General features: G+C 43.1%; 1 protein-coding gene across 1 annotated transcript; it reads right to left on the bottom strand.

Annotated features, from left to right (window-relative positions):
• Positions 1-44: 44 nt before the first annotated feature.
• Positions 45-15720, bottom strand: LOC138206122 (ras-GEF domain-containing family member 1B-B-like). The gene is made up of 14 exons (XM_069162630.1): positions 15495-15720; positions 7424-7951; positions 7185-7307; positions 6690-6827; positions 6351-6566; positions 5764-5838; positions 4030-4122; positions 3647-3749; positions 2831-2910; positions 2632-2727; positions 2449-2544; positions 2007-2130; positions 1805-1877; positions 45-1719 (listed from the first exon to the last, which is right to left on the bottom strand). Exons 2-14 carry the CDS (start codon positions 7943-7945, stop codon positions 1686-1688), a joined length of 1773 nt encoding a protein of 590 aa, XP_069018731.1. The 5' UTR covers positions 7946-7951; positions 15495-15720; the 3' UTR covers positions 45-1685.
• Positions 15721-15953: the final 233 nt, after the last annotated feature.

Here is a 15953-nt window from a genome sequence, read left to right as displayed (position 1 = left end):
CGTTTCATGACTTGTGTTTGTGCCTCAGTTAAAAATAAACCAGATACATTTTATTCAGTTTATTTGAAAGAAAAAAAAATATATATTTCTCTTTTCACAAAGACCTTCAGTACAAGTACCCTGACTGGCGACACAAATGATACACAAGAAAATATTTTAAAAAGCATATATGACAAAACACTTATAAAAGGAAACGGAAACGGGAGCGTCTTCAGAAACATAAAAATGTAGCATCACTTTCACTCGTAGCTGGATTTTAAAGGATCACATCACGCTCACGTCATCACAGGTGAGATGAAGAGGAGGATGAGGTTCCCGTTTGTGTTTAAGCTGCACATACACGCATCAGTTGGTGCTTCAATCAGACCAAAAACAATATTTTTCTCATACATGAACTGGTGTTATATAGCTTACCGACACAGAGCTAGCCAACCAGCAACAAGCTCACAGTGAAACTTCAGAGAATGCACGTTAAAAAACAAAAATTTATAACCTTCTGATACAAAATACAAATTAATACTATAGTATAGAAAGGCGCCTACAAACTGGAGTCACCAAATCCTATAATTCATTACACAAGAACACACTGAAGTGCATTTTGATTTAGTTTGCATGATTAGCATAATGGTGCTGTCACACACGCGCACACACACACACACACACACACATACATACACACACACACGCAAATGACTTTGCATCACCAACAGAGTCAAAGTGCACACATGACAAAAAGTAGCGAACCAAATACCATGTGATGGATAATATCAGTGTCTTGATGTGTTTGTGAAGTAGTGGCGGATGTGCTGACTTGCATTTATGTGTTGAAGTCAGATATAAGGCTTGTATGACTGTACAAAGTGGGAGCACATGGGACTGGAAGTGGTGCGGGTTTCTGCTCGACGCGTTTGGGGTTAAACGTGAAGCACTCAACGAGGCAACAAGCAGCAGCACCACTTCTAAAAAGCCGTCGTTAGGCTGGAATTGAAGATACAAATCGATGCAAATCAGCTCTTCCCGTCAGGTCTCCCCTCTCCTTCCGTGGTTCCCAGTCAAGATATCCGCAGAGAAGCAGTGCTAACGCCGCAACCACAAACGGGTCCGTAACCGTCTCGTTCGGAGACGAAACGTCGCCTTCATGCCTCTAAAACTCGAGTCCTTAACCGCTGTGAGGCTAGTGTCGCCATGAAGGACGTCCACTGGCGATATAAAGCAATTCTGTCCACTTTAAGCCGACTCTGCGGGCGTCCGATGTGCCGTTAGTTCCCTTGACGGAGCCGAAATTGAAGAAGCAGCATAGCTGATGACTTAATCAGTAATCCGGCATCTTCTTGGGAATCCTCAGGTTCAAAAGTGATTTCTGTCCACGAAGACTTGCGAGGACAGGTGGGTGTAATAACTGCAGCACAGGGCTTCTTTGGCAGTGGATGAATTTCACCAACGATTGTTACAGCAGCAGATTTAGAAATCATTTCAGCTCCTCATGATCAAGAAATATTCTTGTGTTTATGTGTCACGATTTAGTTGCAGCTGCATTTTTTTTTTTTTTTTTGTCCCGTAGACCAGGATTCAAGCCCACGACCTGAGCTTTGGAAATATTAGAATGCCTCTATGAGATAATAGTGTGAATCTGTAGCTTTGAAGCACCTCGTTTCTTTACAGTTTGCGAAGCAGAGGAGATTGTTCTAGGACCGATTCTCTCGATGGAGAAGGGAAGATCTGGAAAACAAAACATGAGTAACCAGTTATTATACTGATGAATATTTGATGTGTCGGACTTTGTTTTGCACGTGTCTACACCCACCTCAGAGACCTCCGACTGTCTTTCTCCATGTTGTTCTCGGGTCCCTCACTCTCATACGAGGCCAGATGGAGCTCTGCAACAATAAGACAAATTGAGTTTCGCTTGTTTTTCCCCCCTTGGGTGATGAACTACCAGACTACACCAAACGGTTGGGAGATTTTTTTATACAATTAGATAAACGCAGAGAAGATTGAACGCTGACCGTCCTCGCTGAAAACAGGTGTGGTGACGAGATACTGAAGGATCCGGCGGTCTCTGTCGAACGGACAAACGACCTGACGCCACACCAGGAACTCGCTCACCTGCTTTGCGAGCTCCCACAGTTTCTGTTGAGACAGAGAGACAACGGACTACATTAAGACTGACACCAGCTAAACACAATGCATTTGGATGGCTCTTGAAAATCTTGGTAATACACCGTGAGGATCACCGATGACCAAGAAGAAAAACCACTTGAGGAAACATGTTTCATGTTATCTGAGGAGCGAAGCACTGAAAGGGAACATGTATTGCTCTTTTTAACCACAAGGGGGACACTACATAATGTGAAGTCTCTTCTAAGACCTTAAACTACTAGTGTTTACAGCACCGTTTAGCCGGGCACAGAGCTCAAACTAACATACTGGAACGAATTGTGGACTGACCTCAAAGTTGATGTGTCCATTGGGCAGCCTGCTGGCACAGCCTTCATTCAGGAAGTAAATGTCTTTAATGAGAAGACTGAAGAAAGGAATCACGATCTGAGGGAGAGAGCGCAGCTGATTTACATACACATTTTACATCCGGGCCGTCGGTCGTATTTATACGCATCTCGAGGGCTCTCTCACCTTCTCCTGGCTGCTGTGTGCCGTTTCAGACCTTTGGGTGGCGCCACGCAGCGCAGTGCGGTAGTTACTGAAGTTACTGGACGGGTCCATCTGGTGCTGAATGAGATCACACAAAGGAGACGTGTAAAGCGTATGCACAAAGTTTGCGTACACCAAGAGTTGGGAATCCCACATTTGTGCGTAAAACATTCATTCTCACCTCCAGGATTTCAAACTTGTCAGTGTTGACTTTATTCCAGGTCTTCCTCAGTCTGGCGACAGGACTCATGTTCATCCCAGCTGAAACACGGAGGACATCTCAGTATTTACAGTCAGACCCAGCAGCACGAGAAGGCTGGACTGCTTCAGACCTCCACTCGCTCAGTTTGTACTTCCTTCAGCTGATTAATGTCAGCCGAAACTGCTGCCGCTGCATTTGCTGACTTCACTCAATTTACTGGTTATTTGATGAAGAAATGATGGGAACTACAATTTAACTTTAGTGTGTTTTATGTTGACAACAAGCTGTGACAGAGAGGTTCATCAATTAAAATGTAAAAATCCTTTCGTGACTATCGACAACATTCAGCAGAAAGTGATCCGTGTGAGATGCTGCATGAACCCGACAGCAGGGGCAGCGTTGAGTCAGTATGGGGATATGACAAGGTCAGTAGGCACGACAGTTAATGGACAATTTGCACAATTAAATGCATCTGTATGACGAGTCCCTGCTGCAGCTCAGTGACAAAGTAGAAACCTGCTTGAGTGTCGCCATGTATATCGTTTAAATCATGCAAATTTGGAGGTTATTTTTATATCCTTTGTTCTCTGGTGCACCCTCTAATAGGAAACATCCCGTAATACACAAAGTACAAAAGGACAATATGTAAGCAGATATAAACACAGAATAATGGCTGGTTAAAAAAAAGCAAGATTGCCAGCCTTATTCACACAGTATGGAGTAGTGCTGTCTATCATTTAGATTTGGTTTTATGCGATTTGGTGATTTTCTACATGTTTTCTGACTGATACTCACTGATGATGGCCATGAGAGAGTTGAAGTTGCCGATGTTGAAACACTCCTGAGCCACGTCGATGAAGAACTCTATGATCCGGGCTCTGTGTTTCTTCTTCACTGGCTTTAATGAGAGAACATAAAGAAGTAAATAAGTGGTCATGTAATATCTGTGTAACATTATTTGTAAGTATGCACATATTGAGAACACACACACACACATTGTTGGTTGTAAAAGAGTAGTTTGACAGGTTTTGCTAGACATTGTAAAGTTGTTCTTTGGTCTAAAACTATCTAATATAAGCAGCGAATTTCAAAAGGAAGAATGGGTGAGATATGAATAACATGAACACTTGTATGAGTACAACACAGACAGATGAAGAGCGTTCTGAAGTACAACGCACCATACAGATCTCAGTGGCAACCAGATAACTCAGCCTGTTGAACCAGTTCACGTAGGCCTCGAGGTTGCTGGTTTTACGCTTCCGAAAGAAACCCTGGGAAGCAGAATAACGACACGATGAATACACAGAATGAAAAAGATGCATTTGTTTTATTAGTTTATTTCTGTCTGCATTTCACAGTCAAGTTCCTGTTTGTCAGAAGGGTAGAAAACAGATGCAATATCAAGGGATTACAGGCCAACACAAAGTTAATATTATAATATGTAATACATTGAAAAAAGAACATCAAAGAAACATCAAGTTTATGTTGTTTTACTTTGACAGAAAAATCTGAACTCAACATCCACTATCTGTCTTTTTCTGGAGCTTTCAATCACATGTCAGTCTTCCTCGGAAGATGGAGGGTTTTTTTGTGCTTTTTCTAGAATTTTTTGAGTTTCATCTTGAACAATTTTCAATAATAACGTGACAAAAAAAATTCTATGTAGTTCTCCAGACATTCTGAATCTGCATAATCTTTTATGTTATCCAGTGAAAAAAACACATATAAGGAACCAGGCTGCTGCCACTCTGTAATTTCCTTTGCTAATGGATCTTGACAGCCCTCGCACCCACACAAGCTCAGGACCTGCACACGGGAGTCTATGACGTGTCTGTTGTTATTTTCATCTCATTTACATGCTGCTTTTGGGCCTTCTGGTTTTCCTGTGTGACACTGTGTGGTGAACCTGTTTGCCAGAGGCCCTTTTATATAAATAAACATTATAAAAGCTCTGTATAAATAAACTTGACTTGGCTGTGATGATGTAATCCCAGAGATTCATAGCTCTATTAAATGCTTACACAACAGCGGCAGCCCACTCCACTCCTAACTTCCCCTCAACACTTCAGGACCCCTTTTGCTGACTCAACCGCTCTTTTACACAAAGTGGGTCTTATATAACCGGCGCAGCACCGTTGAGACCGTGGTTACAAACCCCGGGTGAAAGCTTGTTCTCAGCAGCACTGATTGAAAACGACCCTTCGGCTGACTTGCAGGACCACTTAGCGAGGAAAGAGCCCCTTGGATACACTTAAGACGTACGTAGAAAGTCTCTTTTATATACCGTGTTTGAGACCTTTTCAAAAGCTCAGGTAAAAATGTAGCTGCACAGATTTGTATCTGTCTCCCAGCACATTCTTTTTTTTGGTGGCTTTTCTAAAGCAAATTAACTTGAACTGAAGCAGACCACAAATTACACACAAAGCAGCCCCAGAGGACACATCAAATCAAAAATAATAAAGAATGACTTTAAAATAACTACAATCTGCGGTCTCTCTGTGTCGCTCCTTTGATGCTGATAATTATAAACGGGTCGTACTGCTGTATTTTTAAGCTGTCTTTACACAGTAAAACTATATGCAGCGAGTCGTAGCTGTTAGATCCATCTGTTAATTCTGCCTGGAGTGAGATTTATTTAAATGATGTTGTGGGATCACACTTTGGTCTTGTGCGGAGAAATGACAGCTTTCTCATTTAGAAATTCATAAAGTGCTTGAGGGAAAACGCAAACAAACAAATGAGAGGAAAAGTGAAATCCAAGCTACAAGTTTGTGGTTGAGAGGCCGTGATTATGTTTAATTTGTCAGCGACTCACAGCATTGTAATTAGGATCATAGCCAGACTGAAATATTGTGAGCTAAACTAGCGAGAGAGCTAATGCAAGCTGTTTGTTCATTCAAACTCAATTGTACCTTGTGGTTCTCCAGAGGATCCTTCATGGCGAACGTCTGGATGAACTCCTCAGGGCCGATGAAACTCAGTCGGTCCTGAGGGCAGAAAACAGGAAGTGAAAACAGTTAGGATAATAAGTGCAGTCACATACGATTCATTTAACTGGAAAATGTGTTCAAAAGTGATTTAATGATTCCCACTGCGAGTTAAACAGCAGCACAAGACTGAAAACAATTTCAATATGACGCACCACCACCATAAAACAGATCACACAAAAGGTTTATGGTGAAAACTATAAAATCAAGAAATAACAATCATAAAACAAAAATGTACTAAGTCAACACAAAGGCAGCACAAAGAAAGAAGAAGGTGTTTATGTGAACCTTTACATCTTGGCTATAAAATTGTGTTCTTGTGTACAACTAAAACAATGAATTTTCTAAGTTTAGTTCAGTGCAAAGTCCAATTAAGTAGTTACCACACATAAACGCTAAAATAATCTTTTAATTTCAGACGCACACAGCAACAGATCGGCCTCCAAGTCTCACAACAGATGGTTCCACAAGTGACTGACGATGCGTTAATCTCAGCACATCTGATTTCTTACCAGTTCAATGTGTGTGAGTTGCTGGGCAAGGATGAAGGGGTCATCGCACGCGCTCAGTACGTCGCTTCGCTGGGCCGAGGCCTGCTTGCTTTTCAGGGAGGCGGGACGCTCCGTTGCCACGGCGTTGAGCGCGGCCACGGCCTCCTCGTACTGGCCGAGGGCAGACAGGCGTTTGATCAGACGCTGGGTCATCTGCTGCATGGCTCGCCAGGAGTACTGGACACACAAATAATAACCCAAATCATAAAATAAATAAAAAAACAGGATTTGGAATCAGCTCTAGAAATCATTCCGGTGTTTGTTCCTCGAAATGTTTTAACTAGGAGCCGTGGCGCTGACCTCGTCCCCTCGGGCCACGTGGTGCGTCATGTCCTTGAGGCAGCGCATCATCCTCTCGTCCCGGAAGTCGTACGGAAACGTCTCCGTCCACTCGGTCAGCAGCTGCACCAGCTTCGGCGCCACCTCACGGAAACGGATCTGAAAAGCATCACGCGTGACGTCAAGTGACGCAATTTTATTTATCATAGAAATCGAAATGTCACGATTTTCATTTTTCTCAGACAATATGCTGCTTTTATGCGTTCACATCATTCTTCCCATTCAGTGCGTTTCATTCAATTAGTTTTTTTTTTTTTGTCCGTCTCGAACCTCTGCTTATAAAATAACTCATAAATACCAAATAGGAGGTGTGGGTGGGAGAGTTTGTGGCTTTTATAGTGGGTGTGAGGTTATGTAGGAGCTCAAGAGAGTGAAAAGGAGAGAAGTAATTATACCTGTATGTCTGTATGTGCGCGTGTGTGTGTGTGCGTGTGTGTGTGTGTAAAATCAGCCAACCTTATCCAGCAGGGCATCTCCAGACCGCTGCTGCTCCACACACAGGTGGCAAACTCTCGTCATGAGCTCGTAGGGGTGCAGGAAGAGGCGTGAACTCAGCAGGAACGTGAAGACGTACGACCTCTGATGACGAGGAAACAAAGCAGCTTTCAGAGAAACAAAAGGAAAGTCGACGTAGACGGACTGAACGAGCCGTTCACAAACCTCGACATTCTCGTCAAACGTTTAGCGGTGCTTACATCAGGGTAGTAGTCCACCGTGGGAACCAGGTGCTGGATCAGCGCCTCGAGAGACGCCGAAACCAAACTGTTGTCGTGGTAACACATCTCCCCGTAGCTGGCGGTGATGCCGTGTCCGTAAAGCCGAGCTTTCGCCGCGGCCGCGTTGTTACGACAGGACTGCTCGCTGCTGCTGCCGCCGCTGCTGCCGCTGGTGTGCCGGTAGGCGCGGCCCGGGCAGGAAGTGCTGTGCTGGCGGGGGCTCTGAGGCTGCGGCGAGTACGGGTTCTCCGAAACCGCACGGCCGTTGTTGTAATGATGCTCCTTCGAGGTCACGGAGGAGACGGAGGCGCTGCGGTACGCGCCGTGGGGCTGCGGTATGTCGTAGGGGTTCTCCGCGGCGGAGTAAGCGCCGTTGTAGACGTTCTCCCTCGCTGGTTTTGGGGCGGTGTTGCTGCGGTACGGACTCTGAGGCTGGTTGTTGTTGTTGCTGTAAGGAGCGCAAGAGCTGAACTTTCCTGCGTACGGGGTTGTGGGTGGCATGATGATCTTTAAAAAAAAAAAAAGACACAATGAATAGGGTTAGGGGTGGATAAGACTGATAGAATAACTTTACATGTAATTTCATCAAGGGTGTAATGCTAATTGTCGAAGTACCAGAGTTAATGTTAAAGGTAATGTGGTAAGTTTAACGGGGCAAACGGTAGCGGAGGCTTCAAGCTGACGTTGTGGGTCAATAAATACACCTTAAATGTCTTCATATGACGAGTTTGATCATTCCATTTGTTTTTACTGGCTTTCTTGCATGACATCCACTTTAGAGATTATTGCATCTTCAAGCGCTTAAAAAATGTAAATGAATTTCAACCAGATCAAGAGAACTGAGATCATTTTGTTTCCTCCAGCAAGACTACACTTATGTAAGCATTCAAATTAAGAGTACTTTTTAAAAGCCTGAAAGAATAAAACTACTACCAGATGAAGACAGCATTGAGAATAGCGTAGAATACATACTTCTGTGTAGTAGAATACGTTTCTCTAGTGATTCTTATCCTATTATTCATCTCATGACAATTAAGATTCATCTCTTTTCAGCAGCTTTTTTTTCAAAGTTCCTGAACCCCAGGCTGCTTCAACCACATCAAGGAAGGTATACAGGATTGAAAGAAGTCCAATCAACAGTCAAAACTCAAATCAATACAATTTAAACTAATTCGACAGCAGTAAATACACAATGATCAATGTGGAAGCAACACAATCGCTTTGATGACCAGCTATCAATCAAACAATTATTTCACTACTATTTCCTACAACAATAAAAAAACAATTAGTACATTTTATTGTTGCAAATTAGACTTTCTCGTAACATGAGGCATTCAAACATCAGTATTTCTAGTGTTGAAAATACTGTGGTGAACAGACCTTCCTGCAGTCAATGGGAAGTCATGAAATAGCCACTACAAATGTCTCCTGTAGTGCTCCAGTTGTCCTGTTGTTATACTCAGTCAGCTCCCTGGGAACGTGGTTGATGTTTAAGCTGTTCAAATGTTGTGAAAATATCTGTTTGAGCAACTCGATCACACAAAGCAGAGACTTAGAAGTGTCTGAGAGAGTAATTACACTTAATCACATAATTTTACCCTTTCCTCTGTTTATTCTTTTTGGCTTTGAACACTTGGAAAGATATCTCCTTATTAAATTAAGTCTCTCTAAAAAGCCATATGTTGGTAAAACTTTTCCGTTGCCCTCTGCTTTAGCACATCTTTTGTCACATTTTTGAAGCATGTGGAATAAAAACAGCCCGGCAGATGGATGACACTGAAGACGGCAATGATTCTTTTCTTTTCTTTTTTTTTTCATCTTAATGGTTGAGATAATTGGATCTGAGGTTGGTAAGCTGATCCCAGATCACCACCAAGGCGTGCTTTAACTCTGGAGCCATCTTTATCCTGCTACTGTTGTCTGCCTCGGCACCACATGCCAACGTTAAATGAGCCTCACACACACAGACAGACAAGACAGAGAGACACACACAGACACACAGACACACACACACACACACACACACCTCACAGTTACATATACACATACACTGTGCCAGAAAACAAAACCCTGCAGGAATCCAGCCGACTTTTGTTTGTCCATCACAGCGCCGACAGAGGAGTGTCTGCCTGAGCCAACATCTTGCGCACACACACACACACACACACACACACACACACACACACCCTTGTCCACCATGGCGCCTAGCCCCATGCCGGTATAATCCAAGCACACACACACACACACACACACACACACACACATAAACAAATGATGGCTGGAGTGACACACGCACACACACTTGTATACCCCAGCGCCTGGCATCATGCCAGTGTAAGCCAGTCCAGTGCCAGCCCCGTCTTCTGAACTCTGTGATCTCAGCCTGCTGTTCTCCTTCTAACTCTTAAAAGATTACTGTGTCTTTACCTTCCTTAAATTACAAAATGCGATCTGGGAAAGTGCGGTTGCGGTGGTCAAGTTATGAGACTATTTACCCCAGTTTGGAGGACTTTTTTCTCCAAAGCTTCTGAATGCATTGAAAGGTGACCTGATCCAAGAGGAAAACACGTCTAAAAATTCTCAACCCATCTTGGTTTTTTCCAGACTGACTTCCTGAAAAGTTGACCCTTTGGATGGTTGTGGCTTTTCTATGCTGCAGCACTGAAACTGCGCTCCTTTTAAATCATAGGTTGGACTCTCTGCGGACGACTTAATGATGGCATTGGGAGCATAATTTCATATTAAAAGGGATTGTTTACATTCTCTTGTTTGTAAACTTTGAAGATTGCAGCCTTACGAAGCGGTCTGATGTGGTTATAAAAACACAGGAAGAGGCAGTAACGTATAGTTGTGCAAGAGCATTGCACGTATAAAACCACTCATTGCACTTGTACCAAAACCTTTGACAAAACTAAAGAAGCATTGCACGCTTTTTAGTGCATTTTTCCTTCAAACTGCTGTCAGATTAGTAAAGTGACACAACAGACAATGTCTCCCGTGTTGACAAATGAAACAGACTGTGTGTGTGTGTGGCCGAAAATGTCATAACCCGAGTTGATCAAGAGGCTAAACCTCACTGAATGTTTGCTGGTGCTGCAGGCAAATATCATCTGCTAATGGTTTCGAACCAGTGAAACATGTCCCAGCTGCTTTAAAAAGGAAAACACAATTCGGCGGTTTTACATGTGCCACTGTATAAGAAAAGACACTTTTGTCTGGCTTTTAGTGAAACGTTTGCGCGTCCGATGCACGTTTGCAGGCGTCTTTAGGAGATTTTCGCCAACTCGGACGGTCCTGCTATTTGTTTTCGGAATCACTTTATGTGGTTTTAAACAGGACACCTAGCTGAGCTGAGCTGAGCCGAACAGGAGGAGAGGGGGGTGGGGACGAGGGGGGAGGTCTTCAACAATAGCGGTATTATCTATCCTGTCATGGCATTAACAATCACACAAAGACCCCCAGGAAGAGATCAGAGCAGATCAGAGCAGATCAGAGCAGATCAGACACACACAGCAGCTTTCACACACTCTGCTCGCTTGCCGTCGGGCCGTATGACGCCCAGCCTCTGCATGAGGCGACGCCGGGACCCTTTTCTTTTTTTTTTCTTTTTTCTTTACATCAGTCAAAGCGCTAAAGCAGACTTTCTTCTTCTTCTGTGGAGGTGTGAACTCTTATTATAGCTCAGCTACTGTGAGGTCATGTGGTACAATCTGCTCTTTTATGTACAAGTGCAAAGGAATTTAACTTTGGTGAGGAGTATATCGAAACTCGTATTATTGACACAAGTAGCCGTTATGCACGTGGCTCGAGGACGTATGGGATTGCAGCAGCTCAAATTAAGAGCAAAAAAAAAAACGGGACTTTAAAGCAATGAACGTGGACGTACACAGCACACAATGGATAATGACAAAGACAGTGCAGTCTTAAATTAGTCATTCTAATTGTCAAGCCATTTGAACCCAGTGAGCTTCTACGTACTCGTTGACCTAACAGCTACAAGTGCTGAAAGCCCCTGATGGTTAAATACAGCAGGGGCTATAAGGAACCACAGAGGATTTGTTTGACTGCTGCTTTTTGTGACATCTAATCAAATTTGGGGCCTTTAAGCACAGTCAGCAGCTAGAAAATAACAATCAGGCTGCAGTGAAATGATCCTAAGTAGCTGTGAAGCCGTTTAAATGACTGACCATCTCGTCGTGATCGAGACATTCTGCCCATTTTACCCAGTTTATGTGAAAGCACAGGACAATCTAATCAGTTCCAGTTCCATGTGCATGAAAGGGCTGCCAGGCCTCTTCAAATGCACTAACGTGTGTAAAGTTCAGCTTGTAAGTTGACACAATGTGGAGACGTGAAAACTAGTCATGAGAAGCAGTCTGCCAAGTTGTAAGGAACAGCCTGCACCTCATAAGAGGGGCCTGTAAAACGATTTGTCAGGGAGGTAAATTGCTAATGTAACGCAATACTATCTTTGTTCCACTTTGTACCTGATGTACTTTGGCACCAATAAGTTACATCAGGTAAGGAGTGTGAGCAAGACAAGCATGTTTGTCTGAGGGAAACCCTTCTCAGTCAGGCTTAGATATATCCATAAATGAGGTTAAAGTACAGCCTGTGCTCATATCACATATCGTGGTTTCGTCAAAACTGCATACTGGACAGTTTTACACGTACAAGAGTTAACCCTGTAAAAGCTAGAAGATTGACAACAGTGACATCTGTGGCCACAAAACGTAATTACAGGATTCCGATGCGTCAAATTCCCCTCGCGCGAGGGATAGATGAAATAACAACAGCGCCAAGAGCCATACATACACTCATAGAATCCAGGGTTACAATAGTAACCACCATTCATTTCTACTTCTGGTCGGAAATAAGACACTGAAAAATATCTGGACATGGAAAGACCCGCGCCGGCAAAGGCGGGGCGAAGGCCACGACCCGCTCCTCCCGTGCTGGGCTTCAGTTTGCTCGTTGGCCGTTTCCACAGGATGCCGAACTGAACTTTGCAGAGCGTGTCATCAGCGCCAGGGCTACAGCGGATGGCCCAGTGCCGGAGCATCTGACAACTGAGATCTTGGAGCCGCCAACAAGAAGAACCGGATCATCCCTGTCGCATGCAGCTGGTCATTCATGAAAACAACCAGCTCAACAAGGTGCTACCAGCAAAAAGTGCACTTTTAGCAGAAGACCCGACCTGCTAACAAAAGTTACATAACGCGAGAACAGGTGTTTGAGGGGTGGAGTGGGTATGAAAGAGGTGCCCCCTTTCCCTATTAGAAGTCATTGTATTATCAACATGATTTAAAAGGGTAAAAAAAAAAAAGTTACATATTGGAGCTTTAAATAAAACTCTGACAATAACATCATTAACTACACCAAAGAAAAACAATAAAAGTAGAGGGAAAAGATTGACCACACAACTCGCCTACTGATGTTAAAAAAAGATTTCACTCTCAAACTTTGATCTGGCTCTTTGTGAGGGAGGGCAAGTGACTACACCTGGCATTCAAATATCACAGAAAAAAATAAGACAAATCTATGATGATTCCGTTATTGGACTTGGAACAGTCTCATTGCGATGTAATAATGATGTTTAAATATCATCAGACCTGACAAATTTACCACCTTTTGTTTGTTGGCAGCAGACTTTAAATTACTTGGAAGTTAGCTGAGACTCATTGCACTACCAGCTGGCTCCAGCCTGCACTGATCCTGCCCGTAGCCTAAAATTACCATTGGCAATGGTGCAATAGTTATTACAGCCACCAAAGGAGTCAAGTGGAAACAAGCTGCTGACTTCAGTTGGGAAAATAAAGTCCAGATACATATGGCCGAAGAGCACCTTTACAGCCTGAAATGCAAACAAAAGCGGTCTTCTCAAACTCTTCAAATAATATATATATTTTTTTTAAATACAATCCCATAATGAGTAAAGGGAAATGAGGCAGTCCAATCAGTCAAACTTTCAAGTTTCATCATACAGTCCCTAGATGTGGCGCCATTGGACCAAGATGCCTTTCAAGTTCTATCAAACCCGGGGCATAAAGGATCTAAAGATGTCAGATGTCATAATCAATTGTGAGTATGTAGTTATGGTATAAGCTGGGTTATGCCTGTGGTTTTCCTTTATTTAGTCGTTTTTACATACATAATGTAAATACTGAATATGTTCCTTTAGAGTCTGTGAATTCCTTCAGCTACAAACAGTCTGAAATCTGGGGTATCGTTTTTTATTCTAACCACAGGTCGCTCTAACACAGGATGCTTTGAGTTTCGGGGTCTTACAGAGGCAGAAACAAGCCAGCTTATTGGAATTAGCTACATCTTTTTATGTTGTGTTCATACTAGTTAAAAACATATGGATGAACAGTTGAAAAGCAGCATCAGTCCAGATGTTATTTTGTTCTGCTCGGCTGTCTAAGCATTAGAAGCTGTGTCTTTCTTGTTCGACTCCTTTCCGTTTTAGAGTTGTTTTCCTGCACTTTGTCTAAATTAACCTTTTATAACTCTCACAGCCTGCATCACCAGTCTATTCATTACTGCCAGAATTCACACGTCATCAATGTACCAAGCAAAGTACATAATTAAAGTAGGAGTAGGAGGAAACGAAGACAAAAAAAAAAAAAAAACACTCTCGAAGAAGAAGTGCCTGGGTCAGTTCAGGTCTGCAGCCGCCGTCGAGCCACCAGAGACCGACGACCAGTTTTAAAAAGCTGCATCTAAATCTGATGGACGGGTGAACAGACAGCAGCCTGCGATGGACTGGAGAGATACGTGGAACACAGTTCACCTACTGACAGGCCTGCTTTCATCTCTTATTCCAACAAACACATTGCATTCAAGCGTGCATTTCCTTGTACATACCCCCACTATGCACACACACAGGTTTTTAAATGCGTAGAGGTACACACACACACACACACACACACACACACACACACACACACACGTCTCCTGTATCATCTGTTAGGCTAGTACAGTATTAACCTAGAGCCAGAAAGGATAAGGACACATTATCTCCTCTGCTACAAGGATATAATGAATCTAAGCTTGTGTAAGGGGTTTTCTCTGTGTCTGTCTGTCTGTCTGTCTTTCTCTATCACATACACATTTCTGCTGTCTAGCAAACTTCTACCTCACAGCACAATGGAAGCATTTCATACAATGACCTTAGGAGGTGAAAACAAATCTCTGTGTTAATTATTAAATGAGCTGAACCAGTTAATTTTGACGTTTATTTAAGCAGCCTGAAGCAAACGCTCACTAAGTACTGGAAATGGTGCTCCTCATTTCAGGATGTTCAGCGACTGAGGGTTTGTGAAGGGAATAAAGCTTTTCAAAGTCTGTTTGGTCAGACTTTAAAAGAGCCTCGCGCACACACACACACACACACACACGTGCACACGCACTCTGTTATTCTTTCTCATATATACACACACACACACACACACACACACACACATACACCAGGCCACCATGCCTGGTCTACATTACGGGGTTCAGACTGAGTCATAGCCCAGTAAAAGTAAAAGCTGACTGTGAAGAAGCCATGCTGTGTGCGCAACCACAGTCCCATCGCAGGTGCTGGTGAGTAATGTTTGTTTGTTTGTGTCTGACAGCCATACTAATTATAAACTCACATGGGTGGTAAACAACAACAACAACAACAACAACAAATGGGAGGACTGGACTACTGGAAAGAAAATGGAGCCAGGTTAAGGGAGATCATGTTTTTCAATAACGCAAAACTGAGCAAAATTCTTTCGAGTTCACATAATTTTCTGGCAATAGAGCTTAATTTTTTTTTTTAATTATTATTATTATTATTATGTTATTTTCTATGCAATTTAGTGCTGCCCAATACCCAAATGCATTGAAATTAGACCTTGCGAACAGTATTTAGTGCAATAAAATGTTAGTCCAAAAACGTTCCCAGGAGTTATGCAAGAGATTTCAAACGTTAATAATAGTTTTCTGACCTTGAAGGTTAACTAGAGTAGATTGTTTCTATAAATAAACCCCAATATCCACACCCTGAATAACTTACCTCTTATATGGTGCAGCTCAACTTCCGAATACAGTCTCTCTCTCTCTCTCAGGCAGAAACGGCTCGAAAAAAAAACGACACAAAACTATCCAAACTACTTTGTAATGTGTTTCTCAAATGAAGCTGCACGGTGCGTAACATGCAGATAAGTCTTTCAGCAGTGCGTCCGTGCCATACTTCTCCTCCATTGTGTGTCTCCGCTCCGGCTATTTGAGTCAATTATTTGAACCAGCAGCAGCAGAGCTGTAATGAGCCACAAAGCGAGGCGTATTCAAATGACTTCCACAGAGCCGGGAAAACTGGCCAATCAGCGCACGGGGGAGGGTGCCTCTAGGGAAGGCTGCGGCCAATCGCAGAGGAGGAGTCAAAAAATCGAAATCTCTCGAGATTCTGATTGGCTGCCTCGTCCTCCGTCGGCCTCTCTCTTTTTTGAGTGCCGACAAAACTGCCAGTGTTTTT

The sequence above is a fragment of the Embiotoca jacksoni genome, unplaced genomic scaffold, assembly GCF_022577435.1.
Source record: "Embiotoca jacksoni isolate LCO1_2020_lvr unplaced genomic scaffold, fEmbJac1.0.p SCAF_10, whole genome shotgun sequence".
Taxonomy (NCBI): domain Eukaryota; kingdom Metazoa; phylum Chordata; class Actinopteri; family Embiotocidae; genus Embiotoca; species Embiotoca jacksoni.
This window is presented reverse-complemented; position numbering and strand designations above follow the sequence as displayed.

Bases quoted from the DNA above. Each gene is read 5' to 3' on its own strand.
- LOC138206122 (XM_069162630.1), bottom strand. From the start codon at position 7,945: ATGCCACCCACAACCCCGTACGCAGGAAAGTTCAGCTCTTGCGCTCCT. The intron at 6,828-7,184 runs GTTGGCTGATTT...GATGCTTTTCAG, and splicing joins GAGATGCCCTGCTGGATAAG to ATCCGTTTCCGTGAGGTGGC. The intron at 3,750-4,029 runs GTGCGTTGTACT...CTCTCATTAAAG, and splicing joins TTGCCACTGAGATCTGTATG to CCAGTGAAGAAGAAACACAG.